Source organism: Stylophora pistillata, chromosome 2 (assembly GCF_964205215.1).
Source record: "Stylophora pistillata chromosome 2, jaStyPist1.2, whole genome shotgun sequence".
Classification (NCBI taxonomy): domain Eukaryota; kingdom Metazoa; phylum Cnidaria; class Anthozoa; order Scleractinia; family Pocilloporidae; genus Stylophora; species Stylophora pistillata.
In genome coordinates, this window is record NC_142520.1 from 8029701 (window position 1) to 8057200 (window position 27500).

Sequence of the window (27500 nt, forward strand, 5' to 3'; positions counted from 1 at the left end):
GTGCTCCCTGGTGTTGCGTTTTCTAATAGTTCACTGACTTCCTTTTCATTCAACTGTGGTGCGAAGCGATTTTCGCCGGCCGCCATTGTTTCATCGGGGAAAATTGTTTAGCTCCCTTTTAATTTTTGAGTTGACGCGTACGCTTACCACATTTGTAGATTATGGTATATTGGCTGATATATCATAATGGCTAAACCAATAAAAAGTCTTGAATTGCATTATCCAATGATTAGTTTTTAATAAGCAAAAATATTAAGGATATATTCTCGAAATATCATTAATATATATAAAAAGCATCAATATATAAAATTGTTACAGACAATTAGGTAAGCAGCAATAGAATATATATACAGAATTTAGAAAGTTAAAAGTCTAGGAAATTTAAATAAAACGAATTTAAGTAGAGGGTAGGGGAGCGCACTCCCAATACACCAGGCAGCCACACAGCAAAAGCCATTATGCATACCCACCTCTTTAAGACTAGCATGCACAGCAGCCACACGTGTCATCCAGCAAGCCAAGCACATTGAGAGCACGCACCCCTCTCCTGAATGCCTGAAGACTGGTCTTAATGCGTAGTTCCTGGCTTATCTTGCCCCATATGTGTGGGCCTAAATATCTGATATTGTGCTTGCCATACTTAACAGTATTATATCTTGGAACAGGAAAATCACTTCGTAAGTTATAATGCTTATCTTGCTGAAAAAACATATTACATACATGCTCTGGAGCTAGTGAATTTTTAACATTATACATTAAAATTAGTATATCTTGTAACCGTCTGTTCTCAAGACTAGAGAGTCTTCCCTTCTCTAGGAATTCCTCATACGTAGCGTTTCTATCATTATATACAGCAGGTAATGCCCGTTCTTGTACCCCCCTTAATTTTCTTGCATCAGATGCTTTGCAAAAATGCCACACTATGTGACAATATGTTAAGTTAGGTAGAATTGCTGATTTGTACAATTGTAACTTGGCTTTTCCGGGAATCATTTTTTTCTGAGACGTACTAGAGTACTACGTATTTTTCTGAGACGTACTCCTCTCTTACTAACATGCATGTTAGTATTTTTCCCCTGATTTCTAGTCTTTTTGTACATATCTATTTATCTATTTCACTTGTTAGAATTAACTGATCTCCGGATACTCTAATTGTGTTTCGAGGCCGACGCGTGCGTATGCACTCTTGCTATATTTTTTTTCTGACAACCATTCTGGTATCAACTGTATACGGTTAACTGAGTAACTCCGGTTGCAAATTTACGAGAAGTTACACTCATATTTGACTTTTTTTTTTAAGCTCGTCAAGATGGAGGACGAAGAGGGGGATCAGCTCTTTGAGGAATTTGTCGATTTTCCAAAACCCAACTACCAAAATTTCATGAACTCACAGACATGTGAAGTAAAATATTTTCTAAAGAAGGAGATCAGAGAGGGTGGACGGCGTAAAAAAGAAAGATGTACTGTGTTAATTTACACCGATCAAACATACCCTGCCGATATTGAAAAATACGAATAGAAATGAAAAACATAGAATAAGCCACATTTTCTAGCTTATTTCTTAATATCCTTTACGGCGATTGCGATTATATTATCTTATCATTATAATCATAATTATCCCTTTGTTTATCATCATCTTGATAATTATCTTTGTTTTCATTTTCATAATTCTGTAGAATGCCCCAGTGTATCTTTTAAAAACTCTTGGTACACCTTTGCGGCGTTCGAATGCGGCTGGCGCTAGAACTGGAACAGACCGAATTGCCAAAGCCTAGGAGGAGACCTAGTTTCCATGGAGACCGAAGAAGAGTGGAATTTCATCACTGACGAAATACAAAGGCGAAATGCTAGCATCCCTAAAACTGAATGGAGCATTGGATTAATGAAAAAAGCCGGGAATTGGACCTGGGTGAGTGGAACACCGCTGACCATTAACAAGTGGGGAGCAGGGCAGCCAAGTGGTGACGGCAATGTGACTCACATATACAAGTCATCTAATAATGGCGAACGAGTTGTAATTGGTGATTGTAGTGAAGATTTTTTCAGCGAATGTATATGTGAAATTCCCAGGGGTAAGACAAACTTACCATTTTGATAATTGTTATATTATCATTATCATCATCATTATTATTATTACTATTATTGTTATTTTTATTATTATTTTTATTATCATCATTATCATTATAATAACTTTTAATAGCTTGTAGGGTCAAAATAAACATTGTCATGCTAGCGTTAGTCAAACTCACCACAGAAATGTTAGTCATGATAAAGTTTACACTTAAATTTTTAGGGATAGATTAAGGCTGGGACAATTCAATGTATGCTTTCACGATATACATGTCTAACTATCACCCTTGTGAGTGGAGGAAAGGTAGCAGATGGTTTAGTTACGGTTTATGTACCTGCAATGTGTACCTACAGAGTTCAAGGTCATTTACTTTTATTACCAACTTCAATTTGTTGGTAATTATGACGCAAAAACGTGAGGGCAAAACAGCTACGATAATACGCGAGGACGTATTCACATACTCTATAAGGTCAATTCATTCCGGTGTTCACTTAATATAGATCTTTAACAATGTAAATTAGCAAAATACAATTGATTTAAGTGTCCGCATCCGCTTAATAGAGGTGTCTGCTGAAAAGGAGTTCGTTATAAAGGGATAAGCAAGACGTTCATTTCAGGACTCCACTTAGTATTGCTTAGTATTGTGCGCTTCTCTCGAGACTGCAATAGGAAAAGCCAGCGGATTCTTTTTACAAGCCAATGATAATCCCCACAATATCCACGTGATCATACCCGTGATCGGAAACAAAGAGAACTGCATTTGACGCTCATCGTTGAATATACTTCTCATCGGTTGATCGCTCGTGCGTTAATCTATTTCTTTTCACGCCTTTTTTGCTGAACAAAACATCTCTAAAGATGGGTTTTACCGTTGTTCAATGGGAAAACGAGAACAGCGTGAGTGGTATAAGAGTGCACTGCGCCACTTTATAGCAGAGTACCTTGCAGGTCCGCATTTTAAAAAAGAACTTCACTTAGCGCAGGTGTACACGCTTCGAATGCATTGCATTGTTCTAGCGTGTTTCTCAATATGATTGTGAAAGCCAGCCAACAATCGAGCAAATGACGATACTCTTCTTTATAATAGAACGGCGTGGAAGGCTTCGGACTTTAACACCGGGTTACGTATGCTTTCGATAACATTCCATCGCACAGTGAGCCTCTACTTGAATTTATAACGGTCATCACAACGAAGATACGTACTCCGGAAACTGGGAACTAGTTTGGTTCTGATGACGTACTTGGTGGTTCTGGCTCTTCGTTTAAACTTTTGTTTGTCGTCTTCAGAACCATCAACTACGTCACTTCCTTTGTAAGATAGATTTGACCGCGCGGCAAAAAGTTTTTTGATAATTAGCGACAGCCAGTTTACGGAAGCGAACAAAGCTCTAAATTCGTTCCTGAAAACTCTGAGAAAGTCAGGGAAAATTTGTTCCACAGTCCACAAACCTGCACAAACAACCGAAGCAGTTTCATAGCTCTACGGAGCCGGCGAGCTAGTAGATGCAAAGTGCCTCGATCCACAAAAGCAACAGCAAACAGCGTGTTTTTTTCTAACCCTCTACTTTGGTCGAAGAGGAAGGGAAAACCAGCGTCACCGGAGAAAAGGGACCTTAATCAGTCAGGACGGCAACGCCAAGGAAGACTTCGATTGAAAAACGAATTTCTACTCTTACTTAGAATTTCAAAAACGGCTGCAGGAGCTTACTGTCTCAAACGACGCCACAGCTCAACTTCAGCATGACGTATAAAAGTAGCGTTGAGTTCCAAATGGAAATTAAAATAATTTGCCGTCGCGGTTTCGTTTCGCAGACGACGCAAATTTTGGCGATTTTCACATAGTTGTTTTGCATAGGACGGCTAAGAAATGTACAAAGTTTCAAAATGCACGTGCTGAGCTATTGTTCTGCCAATTAGATCTCTTGTTTTTCCACGTCCTCGTTGCCGTCGCCGTCGTAGTTGCTTAAGGTCCCCGCTAAAGTCAATTCTAAAGCTCTCCAAAACACCAAATTCCGGGCAGGAAAACTTTGAGCTAAACAGAGAAACGCCAGTAGGAGTCTTTTCAACCAAAAGTCACCAAGGTGGTGACTTTTGGGTACCGAAGACCCATCTGATGGTAAAAGAGCTTGCTAACTGTTCAGTAGCAGTGGTGAAGGCTTACCTTTCTCATTTCAATCCAAAAAGTGGAGCACTCTTTCAGAAGCCTTTAACTGGTGCCAAGTTAAAACCATCTTCTGATGTGATTTTGTTCTCAACGCTTCCTTTCGGCCATAACACGATCGACAGCATGATAAAGAACATGTGCCTCCGAGTTGGTATCGATCCTCCTTTCACAAATCACAGTGTCAAGTCGACCACTGTAAAAATTTTATCGCCTAAAGATATAAAAAATCGACACATCACAGTGGTCACGGGCCACAAAATCACAAAAAGCGATGCAAGTTTAGAATCCTACAACGATCGTCTCACGTTCGAGCAGTTCAAAAATTTGTCTTCGGCGATTACAGACTTCATCAACTTCTGTAGACTTGACCCTAAAGATGCTATTAACCCGCTAGCAGAGATGAATCGCTCTCCCTTGGAAACAATATCCAAAGCAATTCACTCAAGTACGCTAGCAAATGTCCAGGAGAGCATTCGTGTTCAAGAAAAATGTCTTCTAACGCTCCACATGGCATCATCTCTGGTGGCTCCTTCTCCAACTGCTCTTTCAGTTTCCACTTTAAGTAAACTATAAAAAAGGCTTTTGGATGTTTTCTTTTTTTCTTTTTTCAATTCAGACTATAGTTTAGGCTTTCTGTGAAGCAATTTTGAGCATTTTGAAAACATTTTGTGGAAAAAAGCTCGAGCAAAGGTTTACCGCGTTTCAACTTTCTGTAAACTCACTCCCTGTTCATTCATCAGGCATGAATTGACGTCAATAAATTGCCTTTAAATGGCTTCCTTTTAATTACTGTCGAGATCACTTCGAGTGTGTAGACTAAAACAATTATTATTTCCAATCTCGGTGAATAGTGGCTTTAGAGAAAATTTACATCGCCACTTCGCGGCTCGGTAAATATTCAGCCACTATTCACCTCCATTTCAAAGAGCTCGGGCTCGTCAAAATACGGCACAACTTGTAAAAATACTCAGTGATACTACACAAAAAGACGTTTAATGATTTATTTATTATCCAACGCGTCAAATTGTTCAGTTTCAGTGCGGGCGAATTTCGCGGATATTTGTTTACGAGGAGTGCGTGACAAAAGTATGCGAAGCGGAATGACTTTGACACGTTGTCGTGTTACTGTTTCTATTTTCTTCAATAAAAGAAGAAATTTCCTGGTCGTCTGGTTATTTTCCTTCGTTCGATTTATCCAACAGAGTTACGTCTATATTTGCCAGCCATTCCGACTCTTCGTTGTCAGAAATATGATTCAAATTGTCCGCCATTTTTCATCGTAACTCCGATTCAATTGTTCGCATGCGCTATGCGAGAAAACCTGTCTAACCGGTTCTCTAGAGTAGAAATACCACGTGATATTTGTACTCGTCTATGGCATTATCTGTACTCCATGGAGTGTAGTTAGATAACAAATTCTAATAGTGCCCGATGGCATAGTATACTTCAGGTTAGCGCGTCGTAACCCTAACCTAGTAAGACCTGTGTTGTTAGGTAACTGACAGGATCCTTGCTAGTACAAAATATCCGTTTCATGCAAGTGTTTACAAATTTTAGCAATAACGAGAAGCTTAGATTATTGTACCCTTACATCGTTTGCGTTTCTTGTCATTCACATATTTAGAGAAAAAGCCGGCAGATGGTCCTGAAACTACAGACAAGTTTAACAAAACAAAACAGGACCTTGTTGCAATTATTTCTGGTGGCGCTGAGGTAACTAGAGGACTCAAGGAAAACATAACGTTGAATGCCTCACTGTCATATGATCCGAACGCTACACATGGTAAACGACAAGGAATGAACTTCACTTGGCATTATGGTAAAATCACAGCTGACCACTCTAGCAAACAAGTGGATTGGAAAACAAAGAAAGGTTTCTCTGCAGCAGTAAACGAGTCAGCTATAAATTATTATGGAAAAGGATCCGGCGAAACAATTTCCTTAAACACGGAAGCTTTGTCTCTTAATCAAACCTACATAGTTAAACTAGAAGTGACCAAGGACATTCGCATTTCCTCCGTTTATCAAGTAGTCCATTTGTTAGAAGGAGACCCCCCAAAGATATATCAAAGGTTAGGGATTTACTTTTACTTTTGCAGCTTTTAGTTTGTTCGTATTGTTTTTGCTGTTGTTTTTGTTGCCCTCATCAATAACTCTATTCACTCTTGACCTTCGTTTTGCTCTATATGTCCGCTGCCGACGTCTCCGTTGTTCTTTTCTACCCGTTTTCTTTCTGGTTTTGTTACTATTCGTTGTTTTTACTGTCTTTTATTTTTGATAGCTTTGTTAATGATACTTGTTGTCGTTGTTATTGTTGTTATAGTTAATTTACTAGCAGGTGCTCGTATTAATGTTATATGGCAGTTACTATTGCTGCAGTCATTTATGATTAACATGCTCTTGTCAGACAACAGGAGTTCAAAACCCTTTCTTCGCTGGCAGTTATCTAATCTTTTTTCTTCATTCTAGATGTTTCTTTAACTGCCAACCTAAAATAAGTCCCTTGGTTAAGCTTGGAGTCGAATCTTTATGCCAGGGATTACAGTGCTCTAAAATATCTTCCTTTGAATGGATACTCTACCTGAAATTAGAGCGAAACACCTCCGTCATCAATTTATGAAACATCACAATTACACCACCAAATTCAAGCAATATTGTTATCAAAGGAGGCTCCCTTACTGGTGGAAGCAAGTACCGCTTGGCATTATTCATTAGAACTAAGGAAGATGTATGGGGAATGAGTGCTTACGACATTTCCACGGCATTACCCCCAACAGGAGGAAAATGCTTAATCACTCCGCCAAGCGGTACATCACTAAAAACTGACTTCAATCTGAGCTGTAGCAATTGGAAAAGTAACAGCAGCCCTCTGTCCTACGAGTTTCAATACAGGCTACAGAATGGTCTGTCCAGCGTGTTATATCGTGGCGCTAACAACACCATAAGTGCCTCTCGGATACCGCCTGGGAATAAGGCAGATAACTTTACCGTGAAGTTCAACGTTACAGTGACTGACAGTTTGGGAATTTCTGCCTCCCCATTCCCTTTGACGGTCCAGGTAGGTCGATAACTATTGTTTTAATTTATAGCATGAGGTAAAGTGGTAACACCTTTTAAGGTGTTACCAAAAAGAATTAAATTTCTTTTTGGTCTCTATTAGTTTAGATTAAGAGGCTCTCTTTAAAGAGAGTAAGGATTTAAAGAAACCGCAGTGCTACGTTGGTGGGGGTGTGTAACAAAAGCTTTTCCAAAAACTTTTTACTGTGGTCAAGTTACATTATCAACTTAGTTAATAAGACCCAAATTATATCGTCAAATTCTCTTTATGCAAGTAACCAAGTCGATACCTGCTTTTTACTCTTTTCAGATCAAACCATTTTTTAATATCACAAACCTTCTCATGGCAAATGACAGTTCATTCACTGAATTAATCCAAGGTGGAAACCTGAGAGAAGCCGCGCTACTTGCGAACACTGTCTTACAATCAGTTTTACAAGAAAACTCAACGGATTTGCAGAAGAGATACACGGTACTTTAAAAGCCTAATGCATACTTAAAGAAGCACTCTTATGAAACTTTCCTATAATTTAAAACCCCAAAAATTCAGCTATTTCACTATAATAGGAATTTTTAGCGATTAATAAAGCCTTTTCAGTAATAATTTTAGCTGAAAGTCAATTGTAGGGCGAGAAATTACGATTTAAAAAGCGTCCCGCCATTCAATTTCAAACTTACGGCCAACTTATCTTCGGTAAGCTGTCACTCCCATTGTGACATAAATAACTCAAAACACTGTTGGCGTAATTTTATATTTATAGGTAAACCTCGTGAAATTTAGTCAAATAGTCTTAGTCTTATTGTTATAAAAGCAATATATGCGATCCAAATACTGTTTTCAATATGGAAGACCACTCTCTTGCGAGTCAAATGAATCATCTACGTAACGCTCAAAACTCGCCCCAGTTCTCTTGAGTCTGGCAATTGATTACATAAACTTATAGCGGGTCAAAAGAAAATCGCGAATTTGACGATCTTCCCGTGTGACAAATAGGAAAACAAATCCAGAGACGATTAACTAGTGAACATTTCAATTTTTTTATGTAAAAATATTTGGATTTTTCGGGTTTCCAAATTACAGGGAGGTTTGATAAGAGTGCTCCTTTAAATAATGAAGCAAAAGAGAATTCGTGATGATCTTAAAGCCCAAAAAACAAAGATTCTCCCTAGAGAAAAACAGAATAAAAATGTATTTGAAATCAAAAAACAAAACATCAACTCTCGAATAACAAACAAGTGTATTACATTAAGTGTATTAGCATATTTCTTTTGGTAAATCAGAGGCTTACATGTTCAATATCTGAGATCTTTGATGCTCAAGAATCATGGCTTACATGATTTATGTCTTCTCTCTATTGTTTTTGCGTCTGAAAATTCAAATAGGGCTTCAAATAGGCCGAATCATAGTCATTTAAAGAGTAGACTTAAAACTTATATGAATATTTATCGAATATTTATTGAATCTGTAGCTATTAAATTGTAGCTTTTATATGTTTTTAGTCAGGGAAATTTTTTTATACAGGGCTAACCTCACGATTTTCCCTTTTCAGGATGTATTTTTTTATATTTGCGTTGTAGCGTCCTGAATAAATGTTATATTATGTTATGGTCAGAATGGAGAACGGTCTACAGCCTTAAACTCAATTTGAAACGAGTATGTTCAACGTCTTGAGAAATGTTTCATTAGCGTAAATCACCCACACACATCCCTTACTTTCAGCTTGGACCTATATTTGAACTTGCGATGTGTTAGGACCAATCACATACTTGCGAATGTATCATTTTTATGGTTGTTAGTGGCAATATTATCGCGAAACCTGAGTCTATTGATACCTTTAGAACGATTTCCTTTTGCAAGAGCCTCATGTGTGGGAGAGTCTATCTGCTTGATTATTTCCTGGCTAAAATCGACCTTTAGCTATTCATGTTTATCACTTTTAAGGTAATGCACAACATCCTTGTAAAAATTTCTTCTTTGGAACGAAAAAGTGTCGCGGACCTGCTCCAAAGCTCCTCAGTTATTGGTTCTGCTCTTTTGGTTTTGGATAAAGTGAACCACGAGGCACTGGTAAGTTACATTGTATTTCTCTGAATGCGACACAAATGAGAAAATGACAAATGCAATATATTAATGTTTGAATAGCTGTGGTCGTTATGTCGACTTATCATACCGTGACATTTTTAAGCCAAACGGGCTCAAACCCCAACAGCAACAACAACAAAGATTAAACAAAATGAAAACCAGGACACGAAAAAGGCAACTCCTGGTTAGTGCTTTATGGTTTAGAACTTATATTAATTAGCTTATCGCAGAATATCTCTTCATAGTTCAATGAAAACAAAACTGAAAAATAACTAATTTCAGCTGCTCAAATTAATTCGCATTCCACAGAATATCTCCTTACTGGCGAATATCTCCTTATCTGCGGTCCGTTCAATGACGTCCCTTCTGTGGTCTCTTGCCCGGAAAAGAGACATAGCAGACATACAGCTGACATCTCAGTCAGCAGAAAACTTGGCTTTATGTTTAAATAGCGTTTTGAAGGCGGCAGCAGTGATGGCTTCAGAGGATTCAGAATCAAGTTTTCAAGAACAGGTATTGTAATCTACATTTAGATGGTGTCGAGAGGTCTACGAAAAACACTCTTTTTTAACGCACCCTTGTATGCGAGCAAATCCCTCTTTTCTCTCTTTCCACCTTACGGTCATAACTTTTTAATTCATAGGTGAGTGGCCTACTGCAGATTGCTGTTAACTTCACCGTCACTTCCATCCTCATTGAGATCTCGGACCTTTTTGTTTGAAACTTTTGACGACTCATAATTTGCTTATATTCTATGTTTATTTATGTCATTTCTACAGGGTAAGATGTTGGCGAAGATTGCGATGAAGGTACTCGAGAAAGTTTCAGACTCAGTGTTGGCCTTAACTGTCCCTGATGAAAAAGCGATATCAATCACAGCTGGGCAATTGTCCATGACACTTGGAAGATATAGCCTCCAGAGACTTTCAGGACTGGAAATAAAAGCAGGAAAAGGGCGGTTTATGTTACCGTCTGAAAGCCAATTCATAATCTCCGGTGTGAATAAAACAAGTTTTGTAGATGCTCAGGTAAGTATTCAGGACCTAAAGGCAAATTCAATTTAATCGTGGCAAAATCGGGAAAGTATGCGTCAGGAAATACCGGCGCCAGACAAGTTAAATTAGTAAAGTAGCACACCAGGTACATTGAAGACTGCTTATAACCAGAGGCGATTCTACTACTTATTTTGCTTTTGACTTGTTCAACTCTAATACTTGGTACAGTAAAAAGAACGGAATCGAATCGTTAGCCAGAATGGAGCTTGATTTTCCTAACATCGCGTTAAGTAGATGTTAAAACTGAGTTTAAAAAAGCATCAAGTCTGTCAAAAGCCTTAGTAATCGCCTTTCATTCTGGCCCGAAAGTTCTTGCTTTCAAATATTTCAAAAAAGTGACCACGCGAAGAGAATTGTATATTTATTTCATTTTTTTTCCATGTATATACATATGAGTAGACAGTGCTATTTCGGCCTTCTGGGCCTCATCAGTGCATTAGCTTAAGTTCAATAATACGACGAAAGACCATGTTAAAACAAACAAACAAACAAACAAAGCTAAAATGTTGCTCTTCTTCTAGATGCTGCTTTTCTCGTTCAATCCTTACACTTGGGACGGCACAAAGGAGCGAGTTCGATCTGATGTTGTAACCCTTAAGCTGAAAAACAACTACAGCATGCCTATTAAAGTATCAAATCTCCCAGGGGACATTGTCATCGTTACGCCTTTGAAGCTCCAAAAAAACTCTCTAGAGAAGTCATGGTATTTTACGAAAAATGATGACGTACGTTTCCACGAGATAAACGTCAAATATGAAAACACCACGTTGATTCTCAACATGAAACCCGAAGACCCAACCGTACATCTGTTTGTCTATATGCGTTTTGGCCAGCGGCCAACATCTCAAGACCATGACCTCAATGCCACAATCTCTCAAGACAAAAAGTGTGTTTGGATGCTAAGTGCGCACGGCAAAAGTCAAGGACAAACAATCTGCTCTTTCTATCCATATGCACCGATACATGTTCTAGCTGAGCATCCTGGGAAATACTTTCTTGGCGTAAAAAATGCAAAGGCCACAATGAACTTATCTTACAAAAGACAGGGAAGATCTTGTTTTGGAGAAAGGCGATGGAAGCGCTCCTGCATCGAAGTCAAAGATCCACCACCCACACCACCCTAGAGTGAAAATGTCCCTGTAATACCAGTTTATGATTCCAAAACAGATCAGAACTATACCCTAAAGGTGGCCTTAGGTAGTTGTGTCTACTGGTCAGAAAAAATTGACAAGTGGATATCATCTGGCTGTCGGGTAAGTGTAAAGTTAAATATGAATCTTAGGGAATCGTCTTTGATCTATTTTTGCACTGCTTTCAACATATTTCAGATACCTCGCTCCTTCCTGGGTTCTGGTTTTGTAGTAATCTTCATTCACCAGGCTTATTATTGCATTCAGGCCAAACTTTGATTCGATAACATTTTTCGTGGGCTCTGCTATCGTAAAAAGTCGAATCAATTTTTTAGCCAGAAAAAGCGAAAGCAGTGCCTTAAAAAGAAAAGATACAGACTAAATCCATCTGCATCGATACAGTTTGTAGCGGCAGCCAAAATGATGATTTTTACTACATACATCTTCCTCGTATTTTATAATTCCAGGTTTTAGCAGCTTCAGATGGATTTATAAGTTGTAGCTGCAACTATTTGACCTCATTTGGAGGAAGTATTTTAGTTGAACCGAATCCTATTGACTTTGACAAGGTTCTAGTCGAGTTCCAGCAGTTACCGGAGACTGGAAATATTGCAGTAATTGTGGCTATGGCGGTGGTTCTGTTGTGTTATGCGTCTGCACTTGTTATTGTAAGGAAATTTGACAAGGAAGACGCGAAAAATGTAAGTGTAGGACCGGATTTTGCTTGTGACCATTAGTTTCACGGGGTTTGCTCTCCAGTACGCTGTGTTTACTCCCAAGACCTGATTGTTAACTCATACCTCCAGCTGCTACACATTTTCTTTTAAATAGGTCATGAAAATTTGGTAATAGATGAAGATAAAAACTTATGCTTGATAAGTTTGAATATTCTTATTCCCTATTTACTGGATAATGTTTGGATATAAAAGGGAGAAATTACATATAGATCACCGTTGGGAGTTAAAGGGGTATGAAAACCAAGGCTTTTACTTTTTTGGGGTTTTTTAGGTTTTTTGGTTTTTTATATTATTTCCTTTTAAGGCTTGTTGAGATGAATTTGTTGATTGTGAATTAAAATTCAATTAGATTAAACGGTTTCCAGGGTTTACCATGTTTTTTGGAATGAAACAGAAAAATCTAATTAAAAATACGAATTAGGTAGTCATGTAAATGAATTATGCTTTGTCATGTCTTTTTTCTTTTTATTTTTTAGAAGGAATCCCCAATCCACCTTCCATCTTCTCCAAACAGTACATATGAATACGAAGTAGTGATTACTACTGGTGCGTGGAAAAATTCGGGCACGACTGCTCATGTTGCTTTGGAGATTTACGGTTCTGACGGAAAGAGTGGCGTTCTTCATCTCAGGCAAGAAGAGCCTGGTGCAGTTAATATGTTATTTTCTCGAGGTAATTCCGATGTTTTTGTACTTTATGTTAATAAATCACTTGGCTTGATTCAAGGACTACAGATTGGTCATGATAATTTTGGAAATAATCCTTCGTGGTTTCTTGAGGAAATTCTGATTCGGGACGTACAAACTAACCAGTCGTGGAAATTTATGGCGAATCTGTGGTTTGCTCTTGAGCGGGGAGATGGGCGCATCGAGCGAACAATCTGCCAAAGTCATCTGGATTTTAGCAGAGAAGTTGCAAGACGTTGGCGAAGAGGCCTCGTGGAGTCGCATATTTGGATTTCAGTTGCAGCGAAGCTACGGAGAAGTCACTTTACAAGAGTGCAGCGGCTTTCTTGCTGCCTGTCAGTGCTTTTGACATCCATGTTTGCTAACGCGATGTTCTATAAGTTAGAAGGGAATTACAAACAGCCTATCCAAGTTGGACCGTTAAAAATGTCGTGGAGACAAGTTGTGACTGGCTTTGAAAGCGCACTCGTTGTGGCACCCATAAACATTATCATAGCGTTATTTTTTCAGAAAGGAGCTGAAAAGTATGAAAAAAATAATGGCTATTGTCATAAAGGCACCCTTATCACCGGTATCGCTTGGTTTTTGTTGCTCTGTTCTTGTACTGTTTCGGCTGCGTTTTCAATCTTCTACAGTCTAATTTGGGAAAATAGTGTCAGCGAGCAGTGGCTGTCTTCGATGCTGATCTCATTCGCCCAGGACATAACAATCAAGGAACCAGTAAAAGTGTTCTTCACAGCTCTAACTATTGCGGCCATTTTAAGGGTAAAGGTAAAGAGATCAAAAGTACATGCCTCTGAAAGCCCTCAGGAAGTTAAGACTGAGTACTCTAAACAAAAGTTTTGGGCACTGCAATTATCAGATGTGGAAAAGATGAGAAGACGACAAGCTAAGAAGCAGAACCTGACACGTTACTTCACTGAGTTGGTTGCATACTTGGTCTTCGTTTTCTTTCTAATGGTAATGTGCTATGGAAATAGAAATGATCATAGGTACATGATGACGAAATCAATCAGAGATGGACTACCAAGCTTCAGCAGGGTGAGTAGACGTTATTTGATTTTGATTTTGATTAATATATTGCTGAAACTTCTGTGTTTGATTGATCTTACAGCTTTTATTCCTATGTGTTGTTCAAAATTGAGTATACAAGGGGAAATATTACTTTGACGGCCTGCTGAAGAACTGGAAAATAAAATTGTTTACAGACAATTCAGACATTGGCTACGGCACTTTCTGCTATGGTGACTGACGTTTTGAGCAAATACTGAGACTCAACACTAAGGAGAGATTCCAAGCAAGCTGATATAATGCCATAAAGAGATTGACATTCTATCAACCTTTGAACTCCCAAGATCCTTTTGTTAATTCTCCCCTCTTGCTGCTATATATTTCTTTGTTAATTAGTTACAAGAATTTCGTGTTAGATCAGGGCTTCAAATTTTACATGATAACTTTGAGCATTCTCATTACCTGTTTACTGAATAATGTATAGATATCTTGGGGAGAAGTTCTATGTTAATCACTTCTGGGAGTTACAGAGTTAAAGGAGGAGATTTAGAAACTGAAGTGGATGCTAACTCATACAAACATTATTGAAATAAATAAACAAAAACTAATTTTTGAGGGAATGGGGTGTAATGGGAAATAGAATTAATTTTGGGTATTAGAAATAATAGTCTAAAAACGGGCTTAAAAATACTTACTCGTTTCCATAGATCAAACTTCTCATCTATTCATACAGCTAAACGTATAAACCAAACGAAATACATCTAATCCGACGATCTTGTATAATTCAGGTGAAAAACAACACTCTGTACTGGAACTGGTTACAGAAAGTTTACATCCCAGGAGTGTTTTCCGGCAGATGGTACAACGGTCAAGAGGAGATGGAAACAATGTATATTGGTAATAAACACTCTCTTCTCGTCGGCATGGCTCGAATAAGGCAACTCAGAGTGAAATCGAGTAAGCGTTTCCTTGTTTTTTTGTTTAATTATTTATTCATTAATTGTCTTGGATTTTAGTGACAAGGCAATTCACACATACACACTTAATTTTATACTTTATAGTCACAGACATATAGACGGCTCTGATAGTGAGATAATAGTGTCAAATCTCTCGGCTTCTGACCATTCTAATAGTTGGTGACGAGTGGAAAGCTGCGTTTTTTATTCAACGTAAAAGTTAGAATCGATGAACGGCATTCCTCCCCCCCTTCGGTAAATTCTAAGGGTTCTACAACTATCTTTCATTTGTCATAACAGAGATGTTCATATCTTTTTAAAACTACGATTGAAAAGATGCAAACCGCTGAGTACAATGAATACCAAAACAAGCTTCTTTGGTAACAATCCTTTGTTTTTCAAAATGCAGCACAGTGTAAAGTCCCGAACTATATCGAAGAATGTTTCGAGGGATACTCGATAGAGAACGAAGACAAGACCGCGTACAATAAACCAGGCTGGAGGCCTGTTGAGAATGTTACGAGGAACGATAAGTTGCTACGTCTTTGCCCGAGGCCATGGCGATATCAACATGTTGATGACACCGACACTATACCTAGATGGGGACAGTTCTCTTATTATCATGGAGGAGGATTTGTAGCAGACCTCGGATATCAGAATCATACAGGATTCAGCATAGTAACAGATTTACAAAAAAACAGTTGGCTTGACAAAAAAACTCGAGTGGTCATCGCAGAGTTTTCTACGTTTAATCCATCATTAAATGTTTTAGGTGTTGCCACATACTTCTATGAGGTTCAAACATCTGGGCTGAAAACAGCTTCCATGCAAACTTATATTCTATCAATTGATTCTACTGACACTTCCTATTATCAGTTTTATTCGATTTGCACGTTTCTCTTCATTGTATCTGTTTTTTTGTATTTTGGGAGAGAAAGCTTGAGGCTTTATAATCATCGTTCTCGATATCTTAAGTCCATGTGGAATTGGATCGAAATATTCCAAATTGTTTTCTCTCTATTTGCCGTGGTGACTTATATGATACGACAGAGTAAAGTTATCTCAACCATGAGCAAAGTGCATAAAAACATTTACGCAAATCCAAGTTTTCAAGAAGCTATCACTTGCCAAGAAGTAGAAAACGCCATCCTTGGTATCCTGATTTTCATCGTCACTACCAAGCTCTTGCGAATCATTCGCTTCAACACCCACGTTGCTCTATTCTCCAAAACATTGAAGATATCTGCACGATCTTTGACCTCCTTTAGTTTTGTTTTTTTAATTTTCTTTGTTGCATTTTTGCACTTGGGTGTTTTGATGTTTGGTTGTGTATCTGAGCGCTACTCTTCGGTGCTAAAAGGAGCTTATTTCCAGCTTGAGCTAACTCTTGGCCGAGTGAAAGCTAGACCAATCAATGAACTAGAAGAGGCCAATACCATATACGCGAAAGTATTCTCGTATTTAATTCTTTTAACTCTTACTATCCTTTGCATGAACTTTTTTATCGTTATAATGAACGATGCCCTTTCGGATGCTAAGAATAATGTGAACGGGGATGAGCTGTATGAACTTATTGATGAGCACCGTTGCTCAGCCTCAAAAGAAAGAAAAAAGTTTTTAGATGCAATCAGTAACACACTGAGTCAGTTGAGAACCTTCCAAAAATCAGAAGACGCCAAAGACAAGCATTCAGGAAACGTTGGCCTTGACTCCAAGAACATTTTGAATCTGAACTTTAATTCAAAGAGTCAGGCTACCGTAGCTTTGAGGGAGAAAACATCTAGAGGAACAATAAGTAAACAGCAATGCAAAACGAGGAAACAATCATTTTTTGACAACATAAGCAACATGTTAAAATCTCTCAAAGGTGAAAGCAATGAAGAATGCAGCAAACGTCCAGAAGAAAAGAAAGTGAGATTTCAAGAGGATGTCGTAGATTCTTCTCTCCGTAAATTAGGCCGGAGAAAGCATGAGCTGTTACAACGAATGGAGAGAATTGTTTCAGAGTTCTCAGAAGAAGACGAAGATTTTAGTTTGTTATTAAAAGCAGCAAAGGCTCGAAACTTCAAGGTTTAGAGACAATAATAAGAAAATGTGAAAAAGAGTAAAGAACTACATCAAAAACTAATATGAAAAACGGATACTTGAGCACAAGACATCTTGCAGAGACGCAATGAGTTCCTCAGCGTATCGCAGGATTGTAGCGAAAAAGGAAAAAAAAAAAAAAAACACGCAACTTTTTTTTTAGAGTTTTCGGAGCTGATCCCAGAGGAAGAACTTGTATACGACTTTTCATTTGAGCCAAGTGATTGTATATTAACATGGCCCGTATTTAAGATTTGAAGGCCCGTATTCAAGATTTGAAGGATCATTTATGTGTCTTAGAGTTTCGTAATACTTGCTGTAAATATTTTTAATCACTTTTATTCTTAGTAACTGGGGATTTCTCTTTATCGTATTCAACATTTTTGTTCGTTTTATTTATTGTATTGTAATGATGAAATTGATTAGGTGTGTTCATTGAATTGGACTTACTTATTTATTTCTTTAGCGCTTTTGTTCGGAGAAACTAGCACCAGCCATGCTTCGCTGAAATTCGAACGGAAATAAAGTTATGTATGCAAAATTGACATCATGTTGCTGGTCTCTAAAGTGTTGACCCGCTCTCCCCGTATGCTTGTCCGAGTTTGTACGACACAGACACCAGGAGGATGCTTAGAATAATGAACGAGATGTGGTTTGGCGCATGTTAAAAAGCTATTTTAATTTGGATACGACACAATTATGCAGTTTTCAATTCATAATCGTTTTGTCGTGACAGTCTTCTTAAAAAGCTGTTAACAGAAATTTTCTAGTCTCCCTTCATACTTTGCTGGTAACGACTTAGCCCCTCACGGTTCGCCCTGAAAACCATGGGATCCCCCAAATATGCCATTCCCCTCCTAGGCCATAAACAATGACTGACTCCAACAAGGAACGTTTCACGCGTCCTCGGAGAATTATACTAATAACGAAATCATGTTGTGGGCCGCCGCCCTGGCGAAACCTATAGTCTCTGGTGAGCAATATGGTGCTTCCTTGGGAAGTCAGACCTCTCTAGTCACTTATTCCACGTTTAGCTTCTGCGAGCGCGTTCTTGGTTGTCAGAACCACATTTGTTCGGCAGGTTTTCGGGTTGAGCCGCATAGTGGCATCTGAAACTGCCTCTTGAAAATGTTGTGCCCGGAGAGGAAGTTTAAATCAAAATTCTTCGTTGGAGAAGCATCGGAGCAAGAAGCATGTAGCCATATTCTGACATGAGCAATGAAAGCGTAAGGATTATTTTCTAATATATCTATTAAATAACTATACTATATCGTAATATTAACGCATAATCAGTTGGCAGTAAGTACATTTACAATGTTACGAGTTTGTACGAGGAATTTTCACTGTAGATGCTTTCAGCGACAGATCAACTCTTGACAGGTTTATCTTTGCGTTTTCTTTTCAATTCGGCTCCTGCTTCTTTGAATTTTCAAATGTAAAATGTTTTCTTTCAAAACGACACCCGTATCCTGTAGAAATTAACGAATTACACCCCAAAGACAGAATGAAAAAAATAAAAAGGGATAATACTTATGTTTTCCATCGATGCCATTACAGCAGTATGACATCAGTCGTCACAGTTTTAATTGTCCTATTTCCCAATGAATTATCTATGTAAAATGGATTGTTTCCGAATATTAATGGAAAACCTTGCAATTTATATATATGATAAATTATATCATCTGAACTGCTCTTCATCGTTTAATTGACCATAAATTTAATATTGAAGCTAAATAGCTCAGGTGCATTAACAAATTAGTTTTCAGTACCAATCAATTAAATTCTTCGGAGATCTTGTATAATCGGTGAAAAACAACTAAAAAAACAACAATGCCGCCATTTGTAAAGCATACTTGTATATTTGTCAAAAGAAGATATTCAACTTTGGTCCGATCGAGAAGCGAACATTTTTTAACTCACGAGTAATTGTCGAATTCATAGCCAAGCTTGCGGCGCGTGCAGCGAAGACCTATTCTTAAAACAAAAACAGAAAAAATGGTGGTAGGACATCAAGACGAAAAATAAAACTGTTCAAACAGTATAGTGCTGAGGAAATTTTGCGATGTTATGCTATATTTTTCGGTCTGTCGTGAGGTTTGGAATTTTATTATTGACTCACCCCTCCACACACCCTCCCTCCCCTCCCTTCATGGTTATCCTAATTCCCATACCGACGAAGTTATTGGCATACGGTGTAAACGTTAACAATTACAACACGCAACTTCATTTCTTTGATGAATGGATGGATATATTTTTTTTTTCCATTTGACAAATGGAATACTTGCAATCGTTTTCTTTAGGGAAAATACTAATTCACAATAGACATCCACATCTAAGCATGATTCCTGAACTATTTTCATTAACCGCGCATTTTTATCAAACTTTCACTATCTGCGTTACAACAAATTGTAAACCAAGCAATTTCAATATCTTGAATTTCTAGTTTTAATGAAGCCAACCTTTGCTTCACACCTGATGGAAATAGCCTCTAGCCTCATTGGTCCGTTTATAAAGGGAAGGGTCAAGCGCGAATTTGTTTTGTCTTGACAGGAGCATGACGATCCATCAATGTTCGCAAGGTATTATGAAATTGCACGACAAGCTCTTCAAGGTTGTCAGACGGGTGATAAAACAAATCCCTATCCATGACGTCACGCTTGAAGGTAGCGGTATCAATAACACGTGCTTTCCTAAATGAAACAGAAGAAACAGCCGAGTGCCGCTTGCTACTCTCAATGAACAGACCACCGGTAAATGATCCGATATAGGGAAATCAGTAAATGGAGCCCCGCAGATGACACTGTCAGAATTCCGGGTAATAACCAGATCTAATGTGTGACCCTGATCATGTGTTAATACGTTTACATGCTGAGTTAAGGACATGGACTTCAGTGGCTCGCGGAAACAATGAGCAGAAGAATCATTAGGATCATCCACATGAACATTGAAGTCGCCAGTTAAACAAAGTGGCTCAGACGACAAGATGATCGACTCAAGGTAGACTACAAACTCATCCAGAAACGTAGATATAGTAACTGGGTGGGACAAAGAATAAGGTGGTCGATAAACAATAACAAGTCTAAACCGCCAGCAGCAGCATCGTTATTTCCGTCACCATCGTCATCTCCGCCATCATCAACTTGGAATATTCCGTCATTGACATTGGAAGCACTGAGAAATTTGGTAGGTACATGAGTATTGTAATTCCTCTTTCTCTTTGTAATTATAATTATCATAGCCTCTGCCAATCGCCAACCTTCTCGTGTTTCTTTACCACAGGCAAATGACTCTATTTCTAAACTCACTGAAATAGATATCAAGAGAAACAATTCTTTGAAGGTATGATTGCACGTATTGCTCATCTATCACATGATTGATATAATATTTAGATATTAAATATGCAATAGCTTCAAAAATGATGTCTCTAACTGAACGCAGCAATTCGTAAGCTTCAAAGGTCTTTTAAACATGGACCGAAGCATACATTTTATTTCAATGCATCCCTGTCTACCTGGTTTTTTTTTTTAATGAAAATTGAAATAAAATGTAGACAGGGATACGTCTTCTGAAGAAGAGCAGCTCTTTCACTTCAATACAATGATGATGGTGATTAATTTCGATCTTGATCTGTCAAAAAGCCTTTTTATTTCTTAAAAGAGAGCCAACGGGACTGCGAGTCTCCACTAAAAGTCACTCATTACTCGCCAACAATTACACTATCAATACAAGCCGGGAGTAGTCCTCATTACCAACATTATTACTTTCGTCAAAGTTTTGATCTGTAACTTCAAGCTGATTTTGTTGAGGTAAATATATTGCCAAGTACCTCAATTCATAGTAACATAAATAACGGTATTTTTGTCCTCACAGGAGGCTGTGCGTGTATTTCAACACTTCACCGATAACCTTCTGAACATCACGAAACTTCATGCAGGCCAACTGAGTAATAAAGAAGATGAAAGAAAAATAGGATCCATATTTGAGGTGGCAGTCGCCTTCGAGGAATTTGCTCTTAATTATGGTAAATACCATCTGAGTGGAACGAATCCATCTGCAAAAATCACTAGTCAAAACATGGGTGAGTTGAGATATTCATAGCTTTTCTGATTGATTAACTAGTGACTGACTAACTGACCTATCGACTAATTGAGTGCTCTGTCTACTGCCTGGCCAAATGAAATACATACAAATAGAAGCCGTAAGAACACAGTAAGTTAGCCTGTTTCTCATCTCAAAAGTTAGTTTGAGTAGGTGCATCGAAGAAAGTGCTCTATTAACTATTTGGTTTTGTTCGTGCTGTTTGTTTCTCTATTCTTAACATATCAGAACAACAGTACATATTAAATTTTGGTGAAATAAACCAGGATCGCGTTTAAGTTTTTGTAATGTTGTAATGCTTTCCAGATCTTAGATCACGCCTCTACGTGTTGCCAACTCAAGATAAAAGAGGCTATTCACATTCAAAGAGAACAACCTTCTTTGAATCAACAATTACATCATGTAAATCTAAAGCTATCCTTATAATTTCACATTGTCACGTTTTCTGTTCTTACTAGCTTAATTAGCATGTACTTATAAATTCAACTTGTAACGCTTTGTTAATCAACTGAAGATGACAGAGGTTTCTGTCGAAATATGTCTTTTAAACTAAAAATTTTTGTCGTTTTCTTTAAATTTATGTGCGTACAAAATAAAATAATATTAAAAAGTGTTAATAATGATAATAATAATAATAATAATAATAATGATAAATCTTCCACATATGCTAATGTTATCTCACAATTCCAATCATCATCTAACATTTAGGCTTCTCCTTCTTCCTTCTTACAGTTGTGGCCATTCAAAAAGGTTATCGCCATGGGACTGACTTCTTCCTCAAGGAGGAAGAATGGCAAGCTAGTATTAATATTTCTGCAAAAGATTTTGCTGAGAATGGTTTGTGCTAACCAAATTTTTAACTCTAAATTATACAATATCTTGTTTTGAATTTTGCCCCATTATTTATTCTTTTACGGTTAATCAACAAGCAAAATTTAACTGAAAATGATGTCATAGATGAGAAGATACTAATGTCCAGATAAGTCGAAACCCATCGTTAATTGCACTGTTAAACCCACAGAAAGTTCGAGGTTAATGACCTAGTTGAGACGTTAGAGGAAAACTCGAAAAATGTGTAAATCACTTGCGTCTGGCTCGTGGCGGATTTGGAATACGTGTAAAGCTGGACTGATATCATGGTATGGGGTTATACAGAGGACATTTTAACACAGGCTATTTTTTTTTGTTTTTAGGGTCAGTGGTTGTTGGGTGTGTGTATAAAGATCTCCATGAATTACTGCTGAGAAACAAATCCATCCGGAAAGAAACTGATGGTCCAAGGTGACATTAAAAGATAAAATTTTCAAAGATTAGTTCGTGCCTAACGTGTTTATATTGAATGGCCCGCGTTTTTTGAGTGCGTCTGAAGACAATTTCCAATTGTCAGGTTGCTCTTTAAACTCTCAAAAAACACAAAAAGAACTTACTTTTTGTGTAAAAAATATTTTAGAAAACGGATTTTAGAAAGCGAAGTTCTCCAATATAAAGTTAAGGGGTACCACAATGCATTACCACAATGCATTGCCACGAAGCTTTACAGCATACTGAGGTACGGTTACTGTAAAAGCAACATGAGTCATTTTTAGAAGGATTTAATTTTATTTACAGGTACGTGAACACTAAGATAGTGACAGCAGCTATGAATCCCAAGCCCGAACAACTACGGCAAGATGTCATCTTGAGGTTTAAAAACCTGGAGGTAGCAGTATGAACATCGAAAGATAATTTCAGATCGTCTGTGTTGTGTTGGTTGGCTTTTAAGAGAATAACGTAATATTAAAATATTTTTATAGGTTGTTGACAAAATAAAGCATTGCGTGTTTTGGAGTGGCTTCAAAATAAGGTAAAGCATTTCTATGATTTACGATTGGTTGAAAGAGCATATTTCATCAGAATACAAAGCTCATAGCTAAAGTTTTCGCATTATTTACCAGTTCGTATGATGACCGAGAATTACTACTGCGTTTCCCCCTACACTTCTCTCGTGCTCTAGCCGCTTCCTGCTTGCTTTACAGTGGGACAGAGCACAGCCAAGGCTTCTTTATTTGTTGAATACATTTATTTCCTTAACATGCTTTAAGATCATATATTTCTTCAGTCCAAAGTTGAGTGTAGGTATTGGAAATTATCACTCGAAGAATCTTTCGCAATGTAATTTTATCCCGGTTAGCTCAATTGGTAGAACGCCGGACTGTTGTGCGGGAGGTCGTAAGTTCAAATCCGGCCTGACCACTCAGGGTCTTTAAATAATTGAGAAGAAAGTGCTGCCTTTGTAATGATATCTGCAAATGGTTAGACTTTCTAGTCTTCTCGGAGAGGATAAATAGAGGTCCCGTCTCCCAAGCCCTTGTATGTGATAAGAAATCTTGTGGGACGTTAAAGAATCAACACACTGTTCGAAAAGAGTAGGGCACGTAGTGCCCGGTGTTGTTGTCTATCTTTGTGTAGTGTCTATCAAACTGATGCGGGGTACTGCGCCTTTCAATATTTTGTAGAAAAGGCGCAATATAAATAAAGAATTCATTCACGAATTCATGATGTCAGATTGCATTGTCGGTGACGATTCTTGACGTTTTGATAATCTGAGGTGAAGTCTGAGCGATCAATTCTCTTGACCTAGGCTAGAATTGTAATCGACTTAGACTCTTTATCTGGTTAAGGTGGTTACCATATTCTTGCTGTCATTGAGCTTAACGCTTTTACTGCCACCGAGTTTCAGGAGGAACACTTCCGGAAGCTTTATACGTTTTTATTTGTTTGTTTCTGTTACCAACGCCATCTTTATTTGGAATACACGTTTCTTCTTGTCTTCCTCCAAGATATACATTTTTGTTAGTTAGTATTACCGAAAAGATATTGATGGTTTTTTTCTCTGAAATACCAAAACAAAGGCAGTGAAAACCGTAATTGATGTTTGAATCCTTGATTTTTTTGTATAAGATCATCATTCTCATTTGTAATATAATTTTTTAGTCCAGACGGGTTTTCAGAGAAGGGTTGTAATGTGGATCCATCGAATAGCAATTCCGAAGAGACAGTTTGCAGCTGCAGTCATTTGACTCATTTTGCTGTCTTAGTGGACTTCAGCGGTGGCACAAAGGTAATCTTTTTCTTAAGTTATTTTCAAGTAATAGGTCCTTGTGGTCAATTAATGTATCGTCCTCTTTTTTATGTCTATTTGCGCCACAGCTCTCCACCAAGGACATAACTATTCTGGAGATCATCACGTACGTGGGATTGAGCCTTTCTATTATCGGAATGCTATGGACAATAACTCTGTATTTTTTCCTCACGTAAGTATTGTAATCAAAAGATCGGGAAAATACATGAATAGATACATTTTTTCACGCCGACTACGATTGGAAAGGCCTAGGTGTTAATTAGAAACTAAATCTGCACAGCAGGTTGTGGGCGTCCCTCGTTATCATTGACTGTCCAAGCTCACCTACGTACTGTAACTAATCTCTCTTGCTTCCTTCCACGTGGTTTTTTTTTTTTTTTTTCTTTGTTTTTGTTTTTTGGTACTGTATATTGCTTTTATTTTACCAGAGATGTCCGTCAACCTCTGTCTCAAATACGCTTAAGCCTTGCCGTGGCTTTAGGAGCTGGACAAATAATATTTCTTACTGGAATAAATGCCACAGAAAACAAGGTGGGCAGCTTTTCTGTTTTGTAGAATATATTCAAAGATTTATAATCGAACAAAACAAAATAAATAACGACATATGTTGCTGTTTTCGTTTCCACTTTGCGTAGGCTGTGTGTGTTACAGTAGCAGCTCTTATGCAGTATTTCCTGATGGCTGCTTTCTGTTGGATGCTGGTTGAGGGAATTTATCTCTATCTGTTTGTTGTAAAAGTTTATAACATCAACACCAAGATGCACATGTATCACGTCATGTCATGGGGTACTTTGTTTTTACAGCTAAACTTACCTGATACATTCACTGTTTTAAATTGTGTTTTTAGATATATGAATCATTTTAAGTCACTTTTTTTCTGTAAAAATTGTACAATAGGTTTGCCCCTAGTTATGGTGGCCATTTCATTGTGTATCGCTGCTGGGAAAGAAGGGATAAAAAGCTATACCAGTGACAAACTGTAAGAGGCGCAACTTTCTTTCTCTTTTTATCTTCTATTTCTTCTCTTACATTATTAATTTTGTTTGCTCAAGTTTTGGCCTTTTTTATAATTTGCTTTGGTATCCTTACTAACTTTTCTCAAACTCCTTCTCATAAGGATGTCAATATTGTCAATTTTTACAGATACTCTGACCAAGGGTGGGCAGAGAAGAGAAAGAGAAATTAAAATGACCAATCTTCCAAACACTTTTAATCAAATTATTATTTAGTCCATATATTTACTTTTTGTCACATTCCCTTTTTTCTCCATAATCTTCCCTTCCGATTGTTACCCTATTCTTATCATCACATCATCACAAAAATGCAGTATCATTTAATTTTATTTCAATTTACATTTCTTCATTTTAGTTGTTGGATGTCGTCAGAGAACAATCTGATTTGGATATTTGTCACATTCGTGATTACAATTGAAGTGGTAAGTTTCTGATACGGGTTATTCATTTTTCTCCTCATATCATCGTCGGTGATTTTAGTATTTGACTTGAAATGTGCAACACCCATACCCTAATGCAAAGATTTTCAATAATTTCCTCGCTTCAAGATCAACTTGGTTATACTCGTACGAGTCATTAAGGAGATGACCAGTATGCAGCCAACAGGAGACAAGCAAAGTCAACAAATACGGTGAGATAGAGCTTTTATATTGAACAGAACTGTTTTGATGTAATTTTAATAGTTTAAGTCTAGCTGCCTCAAGGTTTTGTTGAAATTGATCAGGTTAGCACAAATGTTTCTAAGGGTGATATGCATTCTATTAACCCGCATGTTTTCGCCCCTCAGAATTGGCATTAGAGCATGCGTGGTGATGATTCCCCTTCTGGGTGTCACGTGGCTATTTGGTCTTTTGTCGCCATTACACAAAGCTTTTTCCTACATTTTTAACATCCTCAACTCTACACAGGTGAGTATCAAATATTATCATCTCATAATTTTATACATTAACTTATCAGTGTCTAGATCACTTTATACTATAGTAAACATAGAAAGCATCTTCTGATTGGCCAATTCCGTTTCCAAGCGGATGCTTAATCAAGTTATAGCGTTTGGCATGGGATTTATGAACTTTCCTCGCGTTGTAACAATATCCCGTATGGCTTTTTCACGTTTAGTAGGGCCCGGGAAATGCGTTCTATCGCTTAGCTATAACCAAACATTTTATTGTGATAATATGAAACTTGTAATTTTAAACCAGACAGAACAGAATTAAATTAAAGTTAAAACAAAATAGCGATTCCCCTGTTTATGAGATTCTCACGACTCCAGAAGTAATTTGATTTCTTTGTTTTTTTTTTTTTTTGAGACCTATTAAAAAAAATACCTTTTAATGCAGTTATCTCTAGTCATATCACAAATCACAATTTATCTGAAAAACAACTTTTTTTTTTAAGGGTTTCCTGATTTTCGTTCTTCACTGTTTGCGAAACAGCCAGGTAAGTTAACTTAAAAAATCATACATATAGTGTAGAGAATGTGGTTTTCAAACTTAAATATGCACTGGAATTTTTTTTCTTACTTTACATGTCTATCTGCAGATTCGAGAGCGATTCAAAAGAAAGGTGAACACCATTGTCCCATCTACAAACAGTGGAAACTCCACAAAGAAGAGCTCACAGATTAATCCAAGCGATGTTGGTGATATGTGGGTAGCTGAATTGCAGTCTTGCAATGAATTTGAGCTCAATGAAAAACCCTCAACATGAAAGAATAGATTCGACAGACCGAGTTCAAAAGTGGACTGTCTCATTGTTTGATACGATCATTCTGAGTACGGTAGTTAATCTATAGCGATTGTTTGTTTTCGATCTGTTATGAAAATGTCGGTAGCTGCGATTGCACCTTTAGCTGGGTAAATAAATCGTTTATAAGATGTTCGTCACTACTGATATCTGGATCAAGGAATCTAATTCGATGATAAGGCAACTTGCCAAAGTCGGTAGCCTCTAACGGTTTTTTTTTTTTAAGTTAAGTGCTAGAAATGTAAATTTTTAAAACTAAAAGTATGTAATTTTTGGACTATCGTATCAATATGGGAAACTTCGCCTTAACTGCGAGCTAAATGTTTCGTGAGTAGCTAGCTTAGAGGCTGGCTGTCGATCAAGGTTAGAATTATTTACAGTCTGTCCTTCACATATTAGTGTATCCGTTCCTCTTATGACTGCCCCAAACTATTTAGTTGTAAAGTGGCGGCAATTTATATGATGCATCATGTCGAGGCTGATTATGTCT

General features: G+C 37.6%; 3 protein-coding genes and 1 pseudogene across 14 annotated transcripts in view; 2 read left to right on the forward strand and 2 right to left on the reverse strand.

Annotated features, from left to right (window-relative positions):
- LOC148736951 (uncharacterized protein KIAA1958-like) overlaps nt 1-86 on the reverse strand; it is a 1500-nt pseudogene extending 1414 nt beyond the window's left edge.
- The window catches only part of LOC148736918 (uncharacterized), a 700731-nt gene that overhangs the window by 577164 nt on the left and 96067 nt on the right, over nt 1-27500 (reverse strand). The window lies entirely within an intron of this gene.
- Nucleotides 10812-17580, forward strand: LOC148736952 (polycystin-2-like protein 2). Its single transcript, XM_088750786.1, has 3 exons — nt 10812-14024; nt 14783-14951; nt 15360-17580. Exons 1-3 carry the CDS (start codon nt 12954-12956, stop codon nt 17024-17026), a joined length of 2907 nt encoding a protein of 968 aa, XP_088606912.1. The 5' UTR covers nt 10812-12953; the 3' UTR covers nt 17027-17580.
- The window catches only part of LOC111344546 (adhesion G protein-coupled receptor L4), an 8204-nt gene continuing 384 nt past the window's right edge, over nt 19681-27500 (forward strand). The window contains exons 1-17 of the mRNA XM_088747709.1: nt 19681-19785; nt 20003-20218; nt 20315-20374; nt 20906-21113; nt 21866-21970; nt 22327-22414; nt 22742-22832; nt 22927-22976; nt 24107-24233; nt 24323-24426; nt 24683-24785; nt 24890-25233; nt 25623-25689; nt 25816-25898; nt 26055-26175; nt 26663-26704; nt 26807-27500. The exon at nt 26807-27500 is cut by the window's right edge and continues 384 nt beyond it. Of these exons, the coding sequence (XP_088603835.1) occupies nt 19681-19785; nt 20003-20218; nt 20315-20374; nt 20906-21113; nt 21866-21970; nt 22327-22414; nt 22742-22832; nt 22927-22976; nt 24107-24233; nt 24323-24426; nt 24683-24785; nt 24890-25233; nt 25623-25689; nt 25816-25898; nt 26055-26175; nt 26663-26704; nt 26807-26974 (2082 nt within the window). The 3' untranslated portion in view covers nt 26975-27500. The remainder of the gene's footprint in view (nt 19786-20002; nt 20219-20314; nt 20375-20905; nt 21114-21865; nt 21971-22326; nt 22415-22741; nt 22833-22926; nt 22977-24106; nt 24234-24322; nt 24427-24682; nt 24786-24889; nt 25234-25622; nt 25690-25815; nt 25899-26054; nt 26176-26662; nt 26705-26806) is intronic.

Coding starts and splice junctions, on each gene's coding strand:
- LOC148736952 (XM_088750786.1), top strand. CDS start 12,954: ATGTTATTTTCTCGAGGTAATTCCGATGTTTTTGTACTTTATGTTAAT. Junction 14,025..14,782: donor GACTACCAAGCTTCAGCAGG/GTGAGTAGACGT, acceptor TGTATAATTCAG/GTGAAAAACAACACTCTGTA. Junction 14,952..15,359: donor GCAACTCAGAGTGAAATCGA/GTAAGCGTTTCC, acceptor TTCAAAATGCAG/CACAGTGTAAAGTCCCGAAC.